At 53.5% G+C, this 21,496-nt stretch overlaps 6 protein-coding genes across 6 annotated transcripts; 3 read left to right on the forward strand and 3 right to left on the reverse strand.

Annotated features, from left to right (window-relative positions):
* The first annotated feature begins 2,365 nt into the window (after positions 1–2,365).
* Positions 2,366–6,245, forward strand: MONBRDRAFT_31492 (uncharacterized protein). Its single transcript, XM_001743626.1, has 16 exons — positions 2,366–2,405; positions 2,775–3,025; positions 3,075–3,116; positions 3,154–3,226; positions 3,334–3,504; positions 3,648–3,713; positions 3,852–4,184; positions 4,278–4,347; positions 4,465–4,556; positions 4,653–4,820; positions 4,922–4,995; positions 5,083–5,212; positions 5,373–5,468; positions 5,579–5,665; positions 5,787–5,858; positions 5,974–6,245. The coding sequence occupies exons 2-16, from the start codon at positions 2,814–2,816 to the stop codon at positions 6,115–6,117; spliced, it is 1,830 nt and encodes a 609-aa protein (XP_001743678.1). The 5' UTR covers positions 2,366–2,405; positions 2,775–2,813; the 3' UTR covers positions 6,118–6,245.
* Positions 6,246–8,046: 1,801 nt separating this feature from the next.
* MONBRDRAFT_23479 (uncharacterized protein) lies at positions 8,047–9,093 on the forward strand (the record flags this gene model as incomplete). The annotated part of the gene is made up of 3 exons (XM_001743627.1): positions 8,047–8,166; positions 8,237–8,374; positions 8,539–9,093. 3 exons carry the CDS (start codon positions 8,047–8,049, stop codon positions 9,091–9,093), a joined length of 813 nt encoding a protein of 270 aa, XP_001743679.1.
* A 625-nt stretch (positions 9,094–9,718) lies between these two features.
* Positions 9,719–10,837, reverse strand: MONBRDRAFT_2156 (uncharacterized protein; the record flags this gene model as incomplete). The annotated part of the gene is made up of 3 exons (XM_001743872.1): positions 9,719–10,221; positions 10,340–10,443; positions 10,650–10,837. Coding segments are annotated over 3 exons (795 nt in total), but the record flags the coding sequence as incomplete, so codon positions are not given.
* A 601-nt stretch (positions 10,838–11,438) lies between these two features.
* Positions 11,439–14,757, forward strand: MONBRDRAFT_31493 (uncharacterized protein; the record flags this gene model as incomplete). Its single annotated transcript, XM_001743628.1, has 12 exons — positions 11,439–12,378; positions 12,645–12,741; positions 12,899–13,032; positions 13,132–13,199; positions 13,306–13,391; positions 13,486–13,543; positions 13,654–13,739; positions 13,874–13,933; positions 14,041–14,122; positions 14,215–14,325; positions 14,433–14,466; positions 14,553–14,757. 12 exons carry the CDS (start codon positions 11,439–11,441, stop codon positions 14,702–14,704), a joined length of 1,908 nt encoding a protein of 635 aa, XP_001743680.1. The 3' UTR covers positions 14,705–14,757.
* A 102-nt stretch (positions 14,758–14,859) lies between these two features.
* MONBRDRAFT_23482 (uncharacterized protein) lies at positions 14,860–16,001 on the reverse strand (the record flags this gene model as incomplete). Its single annotated transcript, XM_001743873.1, has 5 exons — positions 14,860–14,956; positions 15,046–15,161; positions 15,296–15,390; positions 15,521–15,605; positions 15,723–16,001. The coding sequence occupies 5 exons, from the start codon at positions 15,999–16,001 to the stop codon at positions 14,860–14,862; spliced, it is 672 nt and encodes a 223-aa protein (XP_001743925.1).
* A 3,831-nt stretch (positions 16,002–19,832) lies between these two features.
* MONBRDRAFT_3799 (uncharacterized protein) lies at positions 19,833–19,997 on the reverse strand (the record flags this gene model as incomplete). The annotated part of the gene is made up of 1 exon (XM_001743874.1): positions 19,833–19,997. A coding segment is annotated over one exon (165 nt), but the record flags the coding sequence as incomplete, so codon positions are not given.
* Between the last annotated feature and the right edge of the window lie 1,499 nt (positions 19,998–21,496).

Consider the following 21,496-nt stretch of genomic DNA (forward strand, 5'->3'; position numbering starts at 1 on the left):
ATTGGAATGGAACGATGTGACCATCGCCAGCGCTGCCGTCGTAGCCACGCTTCTCCTCCTTGTCTGCTGTATGGCCTGCCGTTTGGGCCAGCGTCGAGGTGGTCAGACTCTGGACAACAAGGACCTTTCCTCGCCCCCGTATGTGCTAAGCGTGCACGTGCTTTGTCCACATGTAGTTGAGCGCCCCGTTTTCCTTGTCATCCTCATAGCTTGCTTGCATGCAGGCCGACTTCTCAGCAGCAAGCCCAGTATGCGAAACGCCGTGGGCTTGAGCTGGCCGAATTGGACGTGGAGGATGGCTTGCCATACGAGCAGGCAGCCGGTGTTGCCTCTGCGTCACACCAGCGCGACCATGCTGTACGCTTTCTAACCTGTCTCAGCGTTGACATGTCAGCTTGTTCGCTGCGCCCCCGGTCTCGTTGCTCATACGTGCATATGTGCGTCTTTTTGTTCGTTCGTTCGTTCGTTCGCAGGGGCATGCTGCCACCTTAATGGCTTGAGCCTGGATACGCCTCGCACGCCGGGGCAACGTTTGTTTTCTTCTTCCTTGCTCGCCCTGCTTCACGCGTGCCGTCTGGGCGATGCCCCGCGCCTACCCCAGATGGAGTAGGATGTGCAGCATACGATTGTGTTCTTTTCCCAGTTTTGGTTTTTGATGTATTTTTCGTTAATTTTTTGTTCATTTCGGCGGAGACTCGAATTGAGATGTCAATTTACATAATATTAGGAAATGCTGACTCGTGTTCCTGTAAACCTTCCTCTCCTTGGGGTGCCGGAATGAGCAACAAGCGTATCAGTTGTCTCTGTCGAAGGAGGTGCCGGATGTGAACGCCACACGATGTGATGTTTCGACATTACAATCATAAACACTTGCTCGTAACGTAAATCATAAGCTCAACGTGCGAGTAATAAACTTTGACATGAAAACATTATAATTCGCACTTGAACACGGGGTCAGCGAGAGGGTGGCTGCAACGACCACTTCCCCACTCACTCTCTCTCACACAACGCTCCGGAGGCAATCAAGTCGAGACGGGAGCAACAGGCATACAGCTTATCAATTCATAACTCTTCTACAACACAGACCGCACACGGTAGAACACAAGGTCTGGAACCCGGCGCACCAAGCACCAAGAGTGACAGACAGATACCAGCTCGACATGGTACATGCACAAGAACATGCACACAGGTAACGCTCGTCTGCACGCCTGCTCGGGACCGGTGACACATTACACCTTTACTGATTGAAATTACGGTTGTTCATCAGCTCATCAAGCAAGGTTTGCAGTTCATGTTCGTCAATCTTGTCGTCCGTCAGGCTGCGGCAGAGCCGAACGACAGAGCATCATCAGACCGGCACGGAGCAACGAACCCAAGATGTCAGACACAGTGAACATACCTCGGTATGAGGGAGCGAGCTTCTTCAACGCTCTGCGGGCACAGATTGGCGAGCTGCATCCGCTCAAAATCATGAAGGCCTTCGCGGCTATCGATGATGCTGAAGAGAGAGCACGGCGGTCCAACATCATGAGGATTTCGAGCTCACGTCGAAGGACAGGTTCAAAGTGAATCGATGTCTCACAGAGGGACATGGAAGCAAGAAAGCGAGAGAGCGCATCACTGAAGGGAGGAAAGAAGGGACGTGCACACAGAAGACGGGGACGTGTGCACGCGCTTACGCACCCGCGGACCAATGAAGAGGTTTGACCCTCTTTGGTCTGATAGGCATCAGCGCGATAGCTGGCAAACCGGCTAGCATAGTCAAACGTTTTTTGAAGTTGTGGCGCCACCTGTTGCCGGCGTTCTGAAATAATGTTTTCAAGAATCATCTTGACCTCGGGCAAATGAAGAATCATGCGATTATGCCCTATGAGATTGTGCCATACACCGGGCAGCGTCGTCAGGTGCCAGAGCTGGTGCAACTGTAGGCAAAATCAAGTTGTCTGTCCTCTGCCAGGCGGTGTGAGCATGTTCGCGTGACGCACCCTCTTCAAACTGCAACTCATCGCTATTCTCTGCTTGAGCCATGATGCAGCCTGGCCAATAAGAGGTATGCAAAAAAAAAAAAAAAGGCAAAGGATACCAAAAAAAAAGGCACAGCTACTGGCGCGCCAACCCCAAAAGGATAGACACTGCCGGGAAGACTGTCACCCAATGATTCTTTGAGGCGCGATCCACCCGAGCTCAGCTCGTCACCGAAAAAAAAAAAAAACTCATTCGAATGAGTATCCATCAGTATCCACCAGTCTCCCAGTCTCCCATTTTGTCAGACGGTTCATTCATTGCTCTCGGTTCCTTCTGCTTGTTGCAGAGGTCTTGCACCGTGGCGCCAGCGAGAATAACATTTAGTAGCACCGTCTGACAAGCCCGACACACACAGACTTGCAGTTGCAGAAGCACACAAGGTAGAAGAACAGCAAAAGGTCACATGGCCAGTCCGTGCGTCGTCTGATGGCTTTGGCGACACTGGCAGCGGGCACCGGACTACAGACGGGATATCGGCTGCGGCTCTTGGGCAAAGGCAAGCGAGGCAGTATGGAAATGGGGCAGGGCACTTATACATAGGCTTGCTGATTTGGTGGATGTACCGCTGCGTCACTGGCTGCGTCGCCTGGTTGCCCTCTGGCCTTGATGCTTCGTCCTTGCCCCCTGCCAACACACGAACAAGTCTTTGCGAGGGTGTGGGCAGAAGGGCGTCGAGGTGCCAGACCTGTGGCAGTAACCCAAGGTCCCTCTCATTCTCGTGTGTGATTACGGGTGTACTTTGTTCTCAGTTCTAAGGATTGCAAAGCGGCACACTTTAGACTATCAGGATGGCCGAGTCTTCTTCTTCTACAGGGTCGGCCAGTGCCACTTCGCTCGTGGCCTCGGCGCGCCAAACGTTTGAGGAGCTGCCTCAATGGGCCAAGTACGCGGTCGGTGCCGCCGCTGCCACTGCAGTGGCTGGTGGTGTTTACTATGCCGTGACGCGCACGGCCACACACGACGGTTCCCAGGTGGCCGCTGCTGTCCCCCACGACTCCATGTACGCCTCGAAGCTCGCGCACGCACACGCCCTCTGAAACAAACACCAGGCAACGCCTTGACTCGCCACAGTGCAATGTGGCCGAGCATCGGTTAGCGTACCCATCTGACTCAAATGCCTCCTCTTAGGCAAACTTCCGAGCCGGCGCCGGCAGTCAAGCCCGAGGAAGTGGCTCGTCAATCCCCCGAGGATAAAGCTGCTGTGCGTACACACCTTAAAGCCATCTCGGCCCACGACTCAACACAGCGTTGCATGCGCCCAGTCAAACAGCGGGGTCCTCAATTTTTGACTTTTTGGTGGCAATGTAGGAGGCCCGGCAAGCTGCCCTCGCTGCCAAGAAGGAAGGCAACGCCGCGTACAAGAACAAGAAATGGAGCGATGCCGTGTCCGCTTACTCCAAGGGCCTCAAGCTCATCGCCAGTGATGACAAGGAAGCTGCCGCCCTTTACTGCAACCGCGCCGCTGCTTACTTGAACTTGGTGCGTCCGGGCGATTCAAATCCATTGGTCTGGCCCACCAGGCGCAATGAGGAGGATCCTCGTTTCATATTACTATTTTCAACTTTTGATCTGTACTTCCCGATGGCCCTAATTTCTGGATTTTCTGGTTAATATCTGCACAGAAACAATACGAGCGCGTCGAGGCCGATTGCACCCGCGCTCTCAAAATCGACCCACGCTATGCCAAAGTAGGAGGATAGAACCATGTCGCGGTTGTCGTTTGTCCATGGCTTGCTTACTTTTTTTCTTCTTCTGTGAAACCGATGCTTTCTTCGTGCGCTTTGACCATGGTCGATGGGCTCGCGTCGACGTGCTTGACACTATAGGCTCTAAACCGCCGTGCACAGGCCTACGAGTACATGGGCAAGCCGCGTGAGGCCATGTTTGATTTTTCCGCTCTTCTCTGGATCGAGCGCTTCAGCAACGAGGCCACTCAACAAGCCATGGAGCGCGTTCTCAACACGCTGTGCATGATGGAGCTGCCGAAGATTATGAAGAACCGTCCCAAGCGACTTCCCGCTCGTACCAGCATCGAGACACACTTTGACTCCTTTGGTCGCCCCCCGCGCGAGTCAGCGACCGTCGAAGAGCTGGAGAAGCTGCTGCAGGAGCAGGACAAGCCAGATGCAAAGATTTCGACACGCATGCGCCTGGCTCACGTATGTCATTGCCCTGCCATGCTCAAGCCCTTGCATTGCTATCTATCTTCTCATGCTCCTTCCTTCATGATGGTGATTCATGTATCCTTGCAGCGCCTCGTCAAGGACAAGAAGTACGAAGAGGCCATGCGTGCTTACCAGCAAGTTGTCGACACTCTGCGTGGTACGGCAAATGGCACGCACATACACGCATCTTGGGCTGAATCACGCGCACAGCTGAAGACTCGTGACTCTTTGCCAACTCCCACGCACTCTCACACTCTCGTGACTTGGATCACAGACGCAGAGCAAACAGACATTACTCGACTCATGTATACCCTGGCCCTGACGTATCTCTCGTCTTTCAAGATGCTGTCCAACTGCAACGACGAGGTATTTGTTCAACGCTGACACGACCAACCACCTCTCAACGCACACTCGTGCTCACCTCCAATGTGACCTTGCGCCTCCAATCGGTTCGCCTGGCAGGCCTTGGAGTTGCTGAATACCGCCCACGAGATCACATCCAACAACGTGTTTGTTCTGATCCGTCGTGCCACCGTGCTTTTGGAGAAGGGTCGCGCCCCCGAAGCCATCGCCGATGCTGAGAAGGCTGTTGCCACTGGCAATCCCTTTGCTTTCATTTGCCGCGGCCAGGTATTCATGACATGACTATTCAATCTTGACATGGCCCCACATATGTCCGCGTGGCGACGACAATGCAATGTCTTGCTCAAGCATCTTGTGCTGGCTTGCAGGTTCACGCACAAACAGGCCGCCAAGCTGAAGCCTTTGCCGACTTTGAAAAGGCCATTGCGATGGAGAAGAACACGTGCGTGTCTGGTTGTCCGTATTCGTTTGTCGCAGCTATGGCAGGACTGACATGACGGAGCTCACCTCGTTCTGTTTCCTGTTACAGCTCGTACATCCCCTACATTCACGTCGTGCTCAAGGCATTGCAGACTGACCCAGCCGCGGCGGGTCAGCTTTTGGACAGCGCCCTGGAAAAGTTCTCCGATGTAGCAATCATGCACCAGTTCAAGGGCGAGGTGTGTGTACCATTGACATTTATTTTATCGATAAATCCTGTCATGGGCAGCCTAGCGCTGTGGCTTTTGCTCGACACCATCTCAAGCTGGTGCATGTCTTTTCTCATTCTTCAATGCTTCGTGTACTTTCGGGCAACTTGTGTTCTTTTCATTCTGTCAGGTGTTGATGAACCTTGGCCAGCTCGCGGCTGCTGAGCAAGCATTTGACCAGGCCCTCACCGTGGATCCGGATAGCCCTAATGCCATTGTCAACAAGGTACATATCTGGCTCCAACTCACATCTTGCTGCATACATACCCTGGCTGACCTTGTCCTCATCATTGTGGTTATGCATGATTGCTCGCTGCTCGCTGCTCGCTGGTTTAGGGCATGGTGCTGATTCAGCAGGGCAAATTGCGCGAGGGGCAGGAGCTGATTGAACAGGCGCTCAAGATCGATCCCCTTTGCGAGGCGGTACGACAGCTTTGATCGACATATCAGGCGGCGAGGGTCGCCGAGCGCAGGAACCGCCAACGTCGTGGGCCAACTCATCCTTCTTTTTTTTTCTAAAATAAATTGTCTCACTAATTTGTAGGCATATGCTCGCTTGGCTGAGCTCGAGATGCAGAAGCAAAACGGCAAGAAAGCTGTCGAGTACTACCAGAAGGTTTGTTTTTTCCTGCTAACCTCGGCCAGAGATGTTTCGTGTGATATGCACCGACTCATTTTTATTTTTTATGATTTTTTTGCGCTGTTGCTCGCACTATTGCCCTCTTTGTCAGGCAATCGATTGCGCTTCGGTGCCCGGCGAGATTCAGCAACTGCTGCAGCACCGAGAGGCCGCCTACGCTCAGGACTACGTTGTCACCACGTATCCTGAGTTGATGATGAACATGAGCGATGAGGCACTCCGCTCTGGCTTGTAGGCTGCTTATCAATGGTTGTCATCTTGTTTCGCCGTCTGAAGCCATGCTGAAGTCCTTCTGGGGGGCCCAAATTGAGGCTCGCGGTGCAACATTCAATCGCCACACGTTCAATTGCAATCAAAATGGTCGAGAGACGTCTTGATGATCAGGTTCACTAGGATAAATTAATATAAATGGTCACAGACTGAGTCCTGCGGCAAAAAGCTGGGTGTCTCAAATGACTGGCAACAGAGGCTCGAAGAGCTTCATGTACTCTCAAGGGTCGCAGCATTTCTGGTGGCGGTGGCTTGCTTGCGAACAGCGCTCTCTTCGACGTAGACTGCTAATTCTGTACCACCAAGCTGAATAGTTTTGATAGGATGAGCCACCGAGGCTGGCGTGCTATCGTCGTCGCTACTCAGACGCATCTCCAACGGCGTTGCACTCAGCCAAGGCATGGTCAAATCCTGCTTTCAAGAAGCCCGAGACAAGACGGTCGTGGGTGGTACAAGTTCAGAATGGAGTGAGTGGAGTACCTCGAGTTGAGCCAACGCAGCGTCGAGCTGAGCTCTGGTTGAGCTAGACTGACCTGAGAAGAGCGTTGTTCCACTTCAGGAGTGGTGAGAACATAGATGGCAAAGGTACATCCATCTGGTAACGGAGCCAAGGCCGCATCACAAGTATTGATTTTCAGCAACACGGCTCGAAGCAAGGCCTCTGGTTGCCCCGCATAGCTTTGGGCTTGAGATTGCCTGGATCAAAAGAGGTGTGGTGCGCCAAGGCGCGCATGACCAGTCAAAAGGAGGCGCAGGATCGGAAAATAAACGCGGGTGGCGGAATTGCACGTACGCCAATGCGCCAACATCAAATACAAAACGTTCCACTGGCTGATGAGCCTGGCGGGGGAAAGCAAGTGAGTTTCAGCGACGCTTTGCACCCGATCAACAGCTGATGGTCATGGACGTTGATCTGCAAAGACTAGAGGCAACTGACCGAGTCAAGGATATGCATGGCGATGGAGCGGGCTGTGCGTTGCAAGAACCAGGGTTTAGATGCAGCGAGGACAGACTGAAAGTAAGAGACCACGTCGGGATGACGGGCTTTCTGTTTCGACGGAACAAAATTCAGAGGCGAGTCAGCACAGGTCATGCACTGCACGGCAAATAGGCCAAGAGTGATGTGCACAGGCGCGCGGCAGTTCTTGGTGGGGTGGGTTGCCGGTCTTACCGGCACGGGTACGCCCCATTTGAGACAGCGTTCGTAGACATCTATCAAGAAGCAAGCAGTGACAACCACAACAGCATTTGGCGAAACCCCTTGAGGAAAGCAAAAGCAGGACGACGGGCACAATTCCCCCGTGCGGTCCAGGCTCTTTATTCAACGCACGCGCAGGATAGAGATTGCGAACGTAGGTAATGAGGTGAAAGGCTACCTCCAGCAGCTCACACACAACCTCAATTTCCGCCTCTGACGTTGCTGATGCTGTTCTAGCGCCAGCCTTTGCAGCTGCCTCGGCCATGACCGGCCTCTTCAGACCCGGCCGCACCTCACAAGCCCCGCAATCTCACACCCAAGTCCATGAAGTGCGCTCTTCTTCTTTTTCTTGATTTGTAACTGTTTCGTGCTGTGCTGTGGCAAATGGCTTGCTGACAATTCTCAGATCAACACACACACACACACACACACACACACACACACACACACACACACACACACACACACACACACACACACACACACACACACACACACGTTTGACTGTTGAGAGTTTGCTCAGAATTGTTTCCGTGCTAAAACTCGATGCAGCGCATGGTGGTGGGTGGTGGTGGTGGTGCTGTTGTGAGATTGACTCAGCTTGTAGAACGGGCAGGGCAGGCGAGGTGGCGGTGGCGTGGCGTTGACTGCGACACATTCAGAGCGTGCCAGGGTCGCTGGTTTGCATCTACTGTCATGCCCAGTCCGTGGACGCTTCACTTTGACGGCGGCGCGCGGGACAACAAGCGTGGATCGGGCGGACCCGCCGGTGCCGGTGCCCTCCTCAAAGACCAACATGGAGCAGTGGTCATCAAGGTTGGACTGCGCACGGCTGGATCTTCACCTTGCTGGCTTTTCCCGGAGACTCACGCCATAATCGCTGTAGGTGGCCAAATTTCACCCTGGCTGGACCAACAACGAGGCCGAGTACATGGGCTTGATCATGGGCCTTCGGGCCGCAACCTTGTTCAAGCCACCCGCAGGCCTGCAGGTGGTCGGTGACTCGCAACTCATTGTGCGTCAGGTAAGCACTTTCCTGTTGAGCGTAAGCGCCTGAACTTGACCGCTTGCATTGTTGTTTGATTTGAGGAGGGCGAACAAGTCGCCGACATTGTCCTACAGTGTTCTGCTTTCCACATTGGTATGTGCCTGTCCTCCCTGCCAATACGGCACGGACTGCCGACATAGATGCAAGGCCAATATGCTGTCAAGTCGGCAACCCTCAAGCCCTTTTTTGACCACGCAAGAAGCATTGCTTTGCCCTGTGAGATGAACATGACACACACCCTTCGCCACAACAACGCCGAGGCTGATGCCCTGGCCAACTTGGCCATGGACAAGCAGTGTAGTTTTATTGAGGTGGAGCAACCAGGGACTGAGCTCACGAGTAACCAACGAGCCTGGATTCTGGGTGGCTTGGGTGTACCATCTTCTTGCAGCCCGCTAGGGACTGTTAGTGCAGATGCGTCAGAGCCCCCGGCCAAATGTGCCAAGCTGGATGAGCCCAGCTCCCTGCATCAGGTCATTGCCAGTTTTGCGCAAAATTTGGGCACCATGGAAGGTCACATGGCCATGTTAGAGCAGCAAGTGGCCCGGGTCGACTACGCTCGCGATGGAGATGCCCTCTCAGTCCTCACGGCGCAACTTGCAACACGGGTTGAAGCCTTAAACCGACGCTTTGCTCTTCTGCAGCAGCAGCAGCAACTGCAACGCCAACAGCAGCAGCAACATCAACAAAAGTAGCAGCCGTCACCTGTGCCGCACTCAACTCTCAATTCTGGATGGTTGATCAAACGTGTGCTAGCATGGTGGTTCTGCCCCTGCCCAGGGTATTTTTGCATGGATGCATGTTTGATCCCTAAAGCTTGAACGAGTACAAGTTGACAATGGTCAAACTCCTTTTTTTTTTGTTTTTGTTACTTGAGATGACGCGAATAAATTTGATATTGACATGTGAACTACTTTTACATGCACGCGGAGTGGAGCACTCACGTGCGATCATTGATGCAAGTGCAGAGGCGCCTACAGTCCCACAGACGCTGGTTGCACTCCCGTGTGAGGCGAGCGTCAGCTCACAACTCATATGCTCATGAGGTCAAGCGAACCCGAAGGTTGAGGTTGTGCTTTCACGGGCCCAGGGGGGCTGAGCACAGTCACCATCATTGCAGCACGACTCGCAAGGAAAAGTTTGGTTTTGAAGCCAGAAGCGCTGGGCCGTCGAGTTGTGGTACCAGGCCGTAAAGGCGAGTTCAGCACCCATGCCATCAATGACCTTGCCCAGGCAATCGACCCAGTAGCCACAGTGATGGTGGCATGAGTCCACAAAGGCCGCATGCTTACCATGCTCGGCCAGATTCAGGGCTGCTGTGAGTTGTGACTGCAGCATCAGGCCATAAGGGTTGACTCGAGCGGGATCGTCCGAGCCCAGGATGGCGCTGGTCTGATAAGAGTCAAAGCGTCCTTGCAAGGCAAACATGGGCGTTTGGCAAAAAGGCGCGGTATAGGGCGCAAATATGCACATGTAGGTTTGATCTAGGGGCGCGTAGTGTGCCACGCAATCTTGGTGGAGGCCAGCTGTGGCGTTCATCTGATGGTACACCCAGGCCAAGTCGTCGTGGTAGTGGCCGTAGTCAAGAAAAAAGCCCGAGTCGGGGAGCCCCACAACCTTGGTCGTCGGCGGGAGCTGTCGTCGAATGTGGTCCGTATGAATCCAAGTGGCCAAACCGCCAGCGGAGTCACCGCCAATGATGACCTCCGTGGCCATGTTCAAACCCTCAAATTCGAGGAGATCCCCGAGGATAGCGTTGAGATTGCGAAACCCTCTAAAGTATTGCGATCGGCCATCTTGGACGGTGGTCGAGATATTGTCACCTAGTCATGCCGAATGTGTTGGGTAAAAGCAGGTGGCGCGCCTGAGTAAGGCTCAAAATTTTGGGAACGTGGCAGTTCTTGAGAAAGGGGGCCGCGGGGAGAGAAAAGCGCAGCTTACCAGTCCAACTGCCACCATCGCAGTAGTGAAAATAGGCAAAGTTCCAGTCGTGACTCAACGGGTTGATCGTCGAGTCTGGGACAGCCAGGCTGCCACAGTAACGGCTGTTGTTGCACCCGATCACACCCGACAAGTCCATGGTCTCATTGAAGCCTACGGCGTTGGCCATGCAAAGGACCAGGCTGGTGAGCGAGATGCACAAGGCGATGCTGACAGTTTTGAAGAGCTCACGGCTCGGGTGTGTGGAGTGGGCTTGGCCCCGAACCAAGCAGACCCAAACCTAGGCCTGTGCGCCGTCATTTTTGCTTACGCCTTCGTACCGTATTGCCGATCTGATGAGCCTAGTCGAGTGAGACCTCGTGCAGCGCAATCCTCGGCACTGACGCACCAACCGCCGCCCTCAATGTGAAAGTACCACTTGGTGCGATTGATCTCGGCACTGGCGCGCCGGAGCGCATAAAACGGGGGCGATCCATCAATACAGCGTGCACCAGTTGCGTTGACAGCTTTGTCCAGCCATTTACCCTGCGCCACATTGGGCACATACATGCCGCGAACGACGGCGCCACAGGCGAGCGCCACCACCACGACCAGGCAGAGGAGATTCATCGCGTCGATGTCCGAAGTGAGAAGCGATCCTCAAAGTATTTTACTTTCAACCGCCTTCCAAAGTGAAATCGCATTCTCTATCGTAAAAGGCATGATGCCTTTGAGGCTCGTTGGCGTGGTGATGGCTTTCTTTCTTGCTTTTGTTTTGCGCGTCTTGTTCATTTTTTTTTTTTCTTCCATCCGTTGAGTAAGCTCAACTCTGCTCTTGGACGGCGGCGGTGGCGGGGATACAAGTGGTATAGCAGTTGGATTGTGCTGTACCGTGCTGTTATCAAAGGTCAGTGTAGGGCTTCTCTCACTCGGCTGTTATCAGGTTGCAACCTCTTGTTGCTGTGGATGCATTGGTAGAAGAAGGCTTGCTGTGGCGTGGTTCTTGCGCTGGCTCACTTTGGTGCTGTTCTCATTTGGTTGATCCCCTGGAACTTGGTTGATTGACCTGTCAAGCTTGCCTTTGGTGCGGCTCAATACAAGTGAAGCATTCACCACCACCATGGCGAGGAGCATGCTTTGGGTGGTTGCGCTGTTGCATCTCTGGCTCGGCAGCTCTCTGATCTCGGCAAATGCGGACTTCAATGTTGAAGGTTGCAATGCTATTTGGAACAAACTCAACGGTTGCTTCTTAGCGTGCTTTCCCGAAGTCTCAATGAGCGATCCAGGCACCTGCTTCGAAAGCGCAACAAAGCTAGCAGCAACGTTGAAAGTGAAGAATTGCTCGATTCCCGAGGCCACTCCATCAGACCTTTGCAAAGATGTGACAGATGCAGACATGCCTAGCAGTGAAAAGTTTTTTGAACGTGTCGTAGTCCCGCTCAAAATCAGGTGGGCAGTCGAGGCCGAGCACGTTTACAATCTGTTTGCATATCTCCAGGCGAATCTGACCTCTTCCACGACAAGCACGACAAGCACGACAAGCTCGACCAGTACGACAAGCACGACAAGCACAACCAGCACAACCAGCACAACCAGCACAAACAGCACAAACAGCACAACCAGCACAACCAGCACGACCAGCACAACCAGCACGACCAGCACAACCAGCACGACCAGCACGACCAGCACGACCAGCACAACTAGTACAACGAGCACAACGAGTACGAGCAGTACGGGCAATACTAGCAGCTCGGCTATCTCAAACACCACGGCCAACTCGACCGACACTTCGACATCGATGAGCCCAAGTCGCACGAATGGCTCAGACACGCCCTCTTCTCCCGCCCCGCCCGCGTCTCGCCCAACGAGCGAGACCGACAATGGCAGCGATGGCGTTGAGGATGATGACGAGTATGGCGAGGCTGAGGAGCAAATTGAGGTCAAGGGTCAGTACGAGGCGGCAGGACAACAGTCTAACTTTGCCATGTTTTGGCTTCTCGTGCTCCTGGTGCTCGTCGTTATTGCTTTTGTCTATCGTGAAAACCTCTTGGGCTTGCTTGGTCGGACACAAGGGCAAGGACCAGCTGCTCCCAGAGTCCGCTACTCGCGGCTGCAGCGTGAGGCCCACGAAGTTTGAGGTTGCATTGGCCTTACCAGAACGCGTTGTATCTTTTTTTGATGTGCCAACATGACCTGTGTCAGTTCATATCATGGCTTCTGCCTTGTCATCAATTGAAGTTGGAAGCTGACACACGTAAGCGCAAGGGAGACAAAGAGGAACTCTTGAATGTCATGATTTCCATTGAAGTACATTTGGTAACAATAGAGTGGCCAAGCGTGCTCCGAACGAGAGAGAACTTAGCGAGTGAGCGAAGAGAGAGCGAGCGAGAGCAGGGCCAGAGCGAGAGTGAAGCCAACTTCTGGTGAGTCGAGGCCGTGCTGGCGGCCCACTCAATACCGGTGGGCTGACGGCCCATTCTATAGGCGGCTACCGCTGGAATATGGTTCACGTTAGAACATGGCTTGGTATGTGTGATCTCACGTTGGCGTTTCTGGATTTGGCCCAATTTCTGTGCGTAGCGCGCCGACGAACATTGGCATCATGGCAGTAGCTCAACTTCGCGAGTGGCGCAATGCCGGGTTTCGCAACAGCGTTGAGGTGGTTCAAATGGCCGAGCAGAATTGGACCGCCATCAAGATGGCCGGCGATGAAAGTACGCTCAGGGATGGCCCTCTTCTCACATCTCATGCCTTGGAAAAGTTACATCTCAGTTGCCGCCGTGCATGACCCCTTGCTTTGCTCCCACGCACAGAGTGGGCCATCTACGAGCAAGTTATGACAGCATGCCTCGACTTGCCCAATCGCCAGGATCTCTTGAAGGTGGGTTACAAGACAATAGGGCTTGCCCGCACTCCCTTCCCCGGCTCACCTCAAGTTGGAACTTTGATCCTCAATCTTTTTTTTTTTCTTTTTCCGGACGATTTAGTCGTGCTTTGAGCAGTTGGAGGCCCGCTTCCCCAAAAGTCAGCGCGTGGAGCGAGCTCGTGCCATGATCTTGGAGAGCGAAGGCCGGTGCGTCCAGGTGTCGATGTGACTTCCCTCTCCACGCTCCACAGTCTCCACACTCAATGTAGTTGTTGACATGTGGAATGCTACCTCCTTGTAGCTACGCCGAGGCGCTCAACCTTTACGAGAGCCTCCTCGAGGCCCACCCGGTCGACATGGTACGGGCAACTGGTGGAAACATCTGCTTTGGCGCATCGGTACATCCTGCGATGGTTCACCTAACCTTCTGGTGGGCGCTTGGTGTTTCGTTTGACGGCAATTCTGCTAGCACTTGCTCAAGCGAAGGATAGCTCTCAACGTGGCGCAGGACAACACAACCAAGGCCATCAAGCTGCTCAACGCCTACATTGAAACGTGCGCTCAAAAACCTTCGGCTTGTTTATTCCCGTCTTTGTTCATTCCGATTCATGGCCATGTGCCTCGCTTGGGGTCACGATGCTCTCGCTGCTGCCGTGATTGTTGGCCTCTTCTACTTGGTCGAATGTTAGCTTCAGCAAGGACGAGGAGGCCTGGCAGCAACTCTTGGACTTGTACCTTGCAGCGCTCGAGTCAGTGCCGCAATCTCGGCTGCATGATGCGTTTTGCCCGGCTTTATTGGCGCTTCATGCTTGTCCCACCCCATTCTCATGACTGCGGTTGACGCTGTGCCCGTTAGTTATGAAAAAGCCGCCTTTTGCGCCGAGGAGCTTCTCCTTCTGAATCCACACAGCCATTACTATCATACACTTTACGCCGAGGTCAGCACGAGCAGCGCAGGCGTCTTGTCTTCTAAAAAAGGCCTCGACACATTCTTCTCATTCGCGTTTGGCTGGCTAATACGGGTGACCAGATTCTGTACACGCGCGGTGGTCGTGACAACTTGTTGTTGGCTCGCAAATATTTTGCCAAGGCCGTGTCACTTCAGCCCAAGGGCGTACGAGCCTTGTATGGCCTCTATCTGGTACGTCGGTCAAGGACTGACCGGGCTCCGTTTCGTCTGCCTGGAGGTCTTGAAGAATGCTTTGTTCAGTAACATGGTTTGACCCTTTGCCCAAACCCATGCCACAGGCCTGTCTTCGCACCCAATCCGGTCCTGCCAAAGGTTAGTCCCAAAGGTTAAAGTCAACTCTTCCGCATTTTGCAAATGGGACACACTATTATTTGACCTCCTTTCCTTCTGCTTCACAGGTCGCAACTCAGCCGGCGATGATGATGATGAAGATGCAGGCTTGACCTTGACTGATTTGAGTCAAGGCTGCCGACGCCAAATCAAGCAGGCAGTAGAGGGCGCCCCGGAGCCTGTTAGAGCGGCCGTGGCTCGCTTTCTCCAGCTATCTTGAACGTGACGCCCGTGGAGGATTTTCAGGTCTCCCTCAAATTGAAATCAGTGTGCAACAGCAAAACATGGTTTGCTTGGTTGATCATCTTCGACTGAGTGACAACAATAATGTGCGGGTTTCATTTTTTCAAGCTCGGGCTCAGGCCTGTATGTAGCCTAGGCGGAGGCGGGTGGTTCTTGCGAGGGTTTTGGCAAGAGAGAAAGGCGCAAAGTTTCATTCTTATTCACCAATTCCTCGTGCAAAAAATATCCCCTGGCGAGACAGGCGGTGCATATCCACAAACGTAGTGAGTGCAAAGCGACGGGGCTTTCTTGGTGCTGCCGCATGGTCAAAATCATTACCGTTGATTATAGCGGAAACTATCAAAGCCAAACGTTTGTGATGCTGGTTCGATACGGGCGCAATCCAACAGTGTGCGCTTGGGCATGCCCAGCATGTTGAGTGTCTCAATCTCAATCTGAATGACCAGGCAAGGTTGCGGCATGGGAACCATGGTGAGAAATTGCTGACCCCTGACAGGAATCTCCTCGTCGGGGGCAGAACGAAAGCCTCGTAACTAAAGCCTCGTTCTCAGGAGAGGGTGTGCCAGACCTTTGAAAAGCGCGTCGGAGCGGCTTCGGAGCTGGCTTCTGGGGTGGCTACAAAAATCTTGCGCACATATCCGCGTGTGGTCAAGTGTAAGACGGCTAAAGGTGTTCGTCACGAGCAAGTTAGGATGCCATCAATATAAGTCACAGCGCGAGTTCCAAGACTCTTTTATTCATGGGCTGCCTTGTTGGCGCGCAGTCGATACAGAAGGCCAGTGCATAGGCGCACCGGTAGTAGCGGCCGCAAACAGGCAAACCGTCCCCAGCATGAAAGCTTTGCCCGAAGCCCAGAGGTCAACACCCATGAGCATGCTCTAAGCGAGGTTGAGCAGTCGGGTGGCAGGTCGAGGTGAGCTCTTGGCAACTTGGTAGACCGCCTGGTAACAGGGCGGGTGATAAGCGTGCACGATTGGGTCAAGCTTGAGACAAACCGTGGGCACAAAAGCAAAAGTCAAAGTGGCACTTGTGGCAGACACGAGCTTGAGGCGACGGATCGGGCCGGAAAGTGGGCCTTCGTAGACGAGTCGGTTCGGGGTTGATGCTTGACTCGAACTTGAGGCAGAATTCGCAGGCTGAGCCAGCAGGCGCGAGGCCGACCAAGTCTGTGCGGCAAAGCAAGGTCGGCCACGGGTGTTTGCTCGTAAAGCCGAGCCCAAGCCCAAGCCCAAGCCCGAGCGCGCCAACACGTTTGCAACTGGTCGCAGCGCCATGATGTGCATCCAACCCGCTGAAAATGTAAATTGAAGTTCGTTCATGTCTCGCAATGGTGTATCTCGTATGTGTTTCGATTGATTTTTATCTTTCCACCAACAACCATTTAGAAAAAACAGGAATCAATTGACATGCACTGGCAGTATTAATGTGGCTGTGGTGCAGCCAGCAGAGTGGGATTGATTCAGTGTCGCATCGTGCGTGTACAAATGAGCGAAGCAGCGGGCTCCAACGCTCGGGGTTTGGTGTGCATTTCTGCTCGTTGCTTTTCAAACTGATGGATGATTATGTTGACTGACATTGAGCAAAAGTCCAATTCTCTGCTCAGGGTGCCGCATCGTAGTGCGCAGCGTTCAAAGCGCCGAGAACGCCTTTGAGGTTCTCAAAGCCTTCGAGCTGGCGCAAATCAAACCCCGAGTGTGCTGTTGCATGCGGGCCAGGATTAGAGCTCGAGTCCTGCGACAGTGCCGAGTCTTGTGATCCCTCGTGCGTGCCGCCGCGCGGAGCACTCGATGCAGCACCCATGGAGCTATCGTGTGGCGTGTGGTGGGGCTCATGCTTATCCCTGGTCTGAGTGTGCGAAGAATGCGCGGGACGGGCCCCATCATTGGGTTTGTGTCGACGCTCTTTCTTACGGTTCATGATGATCAACGCCACCAAAGAGTCGGTGCTCGTGTTTCGCAAGTCTGGAAACGCCAAACCCATCCATCCATAACAGTGAGTGCGAATAACCAGCAAGAGATACAGATACGACGCGGGTTGACAGTCGTCAGCATTGTTGCTGAGGTCGCGCATCCAACCTGAGGTTGCCAGCCCAGTGGCCTCCATCAAGGCAGGTGGCAGGCCGGCGCCAGCCGCCATGGGGATCAAATACATGTCGCGCACAGGGGCTCGCGTTTCCTTGACTACGCCAAAGCGATTGTTCCTATGTAATGCCTGCCGGTGAGGGGAAAAACGACAACAAACGCCGAGGTCGTGGGCCTGTACCTTCGGAAATATTCAATCAAAGTGGTAAAAGCAATTTGTGCTTCGTCGTTGGCTGGTTCAAACTGAACTGCCAGATAGAGCTTTGAAGAGGCCTCGCGCAGCTTGCGAACATACGACCAAACCTACGCAGCATCATTGTCGTGAAAGTCTGAACCCACAACGCTCTTCCATGGACGTTCAGAGATGCATTCAAGATGCTGAAATCAATAACGGTATACCAGCAACCAGCAACAGCGTCAACAAGCAGGCATCTGAGGAGGGTCGTGTCTTACGCACATCATTGGCACGAATGCGGCCATCGATTCGTAGATGTGACCGTAGACCGGCCTTGACAAGCGCTTCATGTTCTTTGGTTCTTTGAAGAAGCGACGCTACCAGTTCTACGTGTCCCACCGCTGAGAAGTCGACAAAATATGGCCAAAGCAGAGAAAGATGAGAATTACAAAGCAAATCGGCAGCTCGTGTCCGGGAATAGCAGGTATAAGCCACGCACACTCGTGCTTCAAAGTGCCACGCCACGCCTCCTCCGTCAAAATATCAAGAGAGGGCTCTGCAACGTTTCGTGAGCCCACATGTGGGGCATGGTTGATCAAATCGTCTTCCTTTCCTTCCCACGGCTCGCCAGGGCCAAGGTGTGATCGATTCAATGTCTGGGACACGGGAGACAGGGCGGGAGACAAGGTGGGGTCCATAGTCTCATTGGCTGGTGCGGGCAGGTCAGGCGTGGCATCCACTTGGCTCGCTGCTGTACGCTCCCAAGGCAGCAGTGCAGGTTGTGTGTCTGGCCTGCTTGTAGTCGAGGGTGTAGGCGTAGTGGGGCGTTGAGGAAGAGTCCGCCGTTCGCTGCTGCCTTTACCTTCATCAGTTTCAGTGGTCGTGAGGGATTCCGCAAGGCCTGCTCATGTCCATGACAAGTGGGTGGTATACGGATTCAGCCAGTGCCCAGGCAGTCGAGGTGAGGCAGTGACATTGGTCTCACGGCGAAATTCTTGGCAAAGGGTGCGCACGCGTACTTGCGGCCACATGTGGCTTTTTCTTATTTTCCACATGAATTTGCAGCTGCTCAGCGGTGAGGATGGATTGCTCTTGACGCTCCTTGACGGCCTCCTCAATCTCACGCTTCTCGCTCCGGGGTAAAAGGTCTTCAAGTGTAAACTGTGCCACCTGCGTTGGTGTCACTTTGTGTTGTGCAAGCTGATCCAAAATCTGGCCCGAGGGATCTTGCATGTTGCTCATCAGCCGTCGTAAAAAGCTGCGATAATCATCGTCAATCTTTCATGTATTCAACAAAGTGAGAAGCCAATTCTTTGTGAGGAACCAAACAAGCCCAGTGCACGGCTGACATCAATGCCATGGGGCATCCACAAACTTTGCGCGCTATATAGCTCCAACAAACAGTGTCTGCTACAAACCTCGCAACGGAATTGTGTATAGGTAGCGTGCTCTAGCCGCTCCGCTAGCTGCACAGTGTTTATTTCTTGCGCTTCGGAACCTGCCATGTGTCTTAGACGATTTTCGATGGTCTTTGCGAGGCGCTAGGAATAATAGAAATGAAGCGCAGCATTTGAGCCAGCTGGTGCAATACACGTTGTCGCAGAGTCGCAAGCACCGGCACGCTCGCTCGTCAACTCGACAAGCATCATACAACGATGAAGAACGACCGCAGCAGTGCTTCACGGCCCACATGCAAAGGTGGTCAAGGCATGGACCATAGTGGGATGCTTACTTGTCGAAAATTGGTGCGCACACGCTCATGGGCAGGAGAGGGTTGAGGCTCTTTGCTCACCCCAGGGCTTTGGTGCGTGGGGGCAGGGGGCATGCTCTTGCGCGACCCTGCATTTTCCGACTGTAAAGTGGAGGCTCGGCGAGCCACATGCGCCGAGGCGGGTGGCACCGATGGACTCATTCCCGACGGCATGCCTGTCATGGCCTGTGTACACACGGTTTCACAACAAAAGTCAAGACGATAAAAGCAAAGTTCAGCAGCCAATATGCATGGCGAAAAGACGGGTGTGACAAATTAGGGCGTAAACTCGGGCAAAGGGTGTGGCAGCGCAAACAGCTTCATCATTCGATGAATGCCGGAAAACAACTTAGTTCTGCCAACCTGGAACGCTAATTGAGCAGCTTCAATGGCACAGTCATCGCTACAAAATTGGTCTGCATCGCGATGTAGTTCCTTCAAACACATGCGGCACATTGTCGTCGTTTCATCCTTGACGACCTGCAATCGTCGTTCACCAAGAATTCATCATTATTGGTGTGAGGAGTGTTGCTGTTTGATGTGGGCAAGCTCTTGCACGTCAACCACCAAGAAGAAAGAGCTCGGTTGTTTGCTTGCAAACAAGATGCAAAGCCGCAAGTACAGAGAGGGTATTCATTCGCGCAAAAACAGATGACTCTTTTTACCTCAGCGGCTTTTGTACGCTTGCGTTGCCGACCTGCATCCCATTATGCATGCGATGCATTTTGCGTCAGTGAGTCGAGTGCCGCTCCTTGTGAGAAACAGGTCGATAAAGTCTTCGTACCTTTCTTGGGTGTGGGTGACGAATTGGTCACCGTTTGTATCTGCACGTCCACAGCGCGAAGAAAGACCATGCACGCGGCCGACAAGGACAGAGCATGTGAGGAATGAGTCTGAGCGCTTGATGGAGAGAACAGTGATGGCAGGTTTGGTTTGGAAGCACAGGCACGCACGCTGGGCAGCAGCGGTTTTTGCCTCTTGGCTGGCGGCTCTATACGCAAGGCAAGCGTGTCACTGAGGGTGGCAAGTGTCTTGTGGCACTGTAACAATGCAACTGTCGATGCTACGTGTGGAAGTTTCGATGAATTGACTGACCTTTACATTTAGGGCAAGTGTAGGTCTGATGGGTCGCCTCAAGGGCCCGAACGTGCTTCAGGTTGAGGTTGAGGCAATCGATGTGATACCATTCATCGCAACTGTCACAGGCAATCATGTAGCGGCCATCATCTGGTCCCCGACAAATGCAGTATGGTGTGTCATCGTCATCGTCGGCGTCGTCCTCTTCCTCTGCTTCCTGCTTCTCCTTGTCAGCTAGCGCTCGACTCGGAGCGTTGCTCTGCTTTCGGGCCCCGTCGCTGTCAGTTGATCCAGAGGACACTCCGTTGGTGGGCTGATGCATCGACTTGGAACTGGCTGGTTTGCGTTGCCGAGCGGAGCGGCGGGGTGGGTCAGCTTTAGAGCCTGCGGAACTTGGCCCCTGCTCACTCGACTGAGGGGCGCCGGCAGTGGTGTGTTGTGGACTCTCATCCGATGGCACCAACGCTGGCACATCGCCGTTATTATCGACGACCTCCGTAAAAGATGTCTCCCCGCGCAAGAGCTCATCCAAGGTGTGCGCAAGATCATCACTATCCTCGCCATTGCCGTTCTGACTCGGGTCCATCAGCAGGGGATCCATGCTCGTGGGCCGTTCTTGCCCTTGGAATGGGCACTAGAGCGACAAGGTGATGATGGGTCTGTGGATCGCTGTCCCAATCGCTGGCCCAAGGACTTGAGCACTATATAGGTAAAGAATGGTCGATCCTACTGGACGCAGTGGGCGTTGTCCACTACCAGCTTGATGCTTGAGGACAAGCAGGCCAGCAGCCTTCTGCGGTCGGGGCTCGTCGATATATCGCCACAGCGGTCAGTTGAGCAAAGTGTTCAAACGCCACACACGAGTCAATGAATGAACGAACGATACTTCTGACATTTTCTCACGCTAAAATAGTTATGTTCACTCGTTTCGTGTATTAGTCGCTCCGGCGTCCTAGCATGCATGCAATCTTGCCTGCCCAACAACAAGTCTCGTTGCACAAACAACCCGAGCAGTGCCATTCAAGAGGATGTCAGTGCGAGCGGAATTTTGAATATATCCGGATGTATTGTGCGAATCGAGACCAAGGTGGCTAGGAAGTTAGTTTTCCGCTGCTTACCTTTTTTCCTGCTCCGGTGTGCAGTGTGGTGTTGTAAAGACTGTACTAGGACCGTGCCAGGAACGTGCCAGAGCACGCTGGGGGATTCCGGTTCGGATGCTCACTCCACTATACTAAAGCACGGGCACAACCCATCTGCTACCTCGACGCCCATCTGCTACCTCGACGTGTTGTTGGTGACTTTGTCTTTGCTGTCGGGCATGCAAGTGGCAAATGGGCTTGGTTGGATGTGAATGTGATTCGGTGATTCCTCCAAGCCTCAGGCCTCTGTGCCAGAATTGTTGCATGACTGGGCAATGACCCATTCCGCCCAAGTGGCCGGTCATCACTCAAATCTTGTGTTCGGCACTTCCGTTCTGGAGTGCACTCATCATGGATTTTAGAGGGCCGCCTCCTGCTGCGGAGGCTCTTTCTGGGTTGTGGAATGCCTTTCCAGACACGAGCGTGCTAGTCCCTCACGCTTGGTCGGACATGCCTACGTTGGTCTGCTCCGTACCTCAGCTGTTTTTCTTGACGCTTCATGCATTTGGTGTGTCCGGTGCAATTTTGCTATTGTTCCGCCAGGGTG

Source organism: Monosiga brevicollis, genomic scaffold (assembly GCF_000002865.3).
Source record: "Monosiga brevicollis MX1 MONBRscaffold_4 genomic scaffold, whole genome shotgun sequence".
NCBI lineage: Eukaryota > Choanoflagellata > Craspedida > Salpingoecidae > Monosiga > Monosiga brevicollis.

Bases quoted from the DNA above. Each gene is read 5' to 3' on its own strand.
- MONBRDRAFT_31492 (XM_001743626.1), top strand. From the start codon at position 2,814: ATGGCCGAGTCTTCTTCTTCTACAGGGTCGGCCAGTGCCACTTCGCTC. The intron at 3,227-3,333 runs GTGCGTACACAC...GTGGCAATGTAG, and splicing joins CCCCCGAGGATAAAGCTGCT to GAGGCCCGGCAAGCTGCCCT. The intron at 5,213-5,372 runs GTGTGTGTACCA...TCATTCTGTCAG, and splicing joins TGCACCAGTTCAAGGGCGAG to GTGTTGATGAACCTTGGCCA.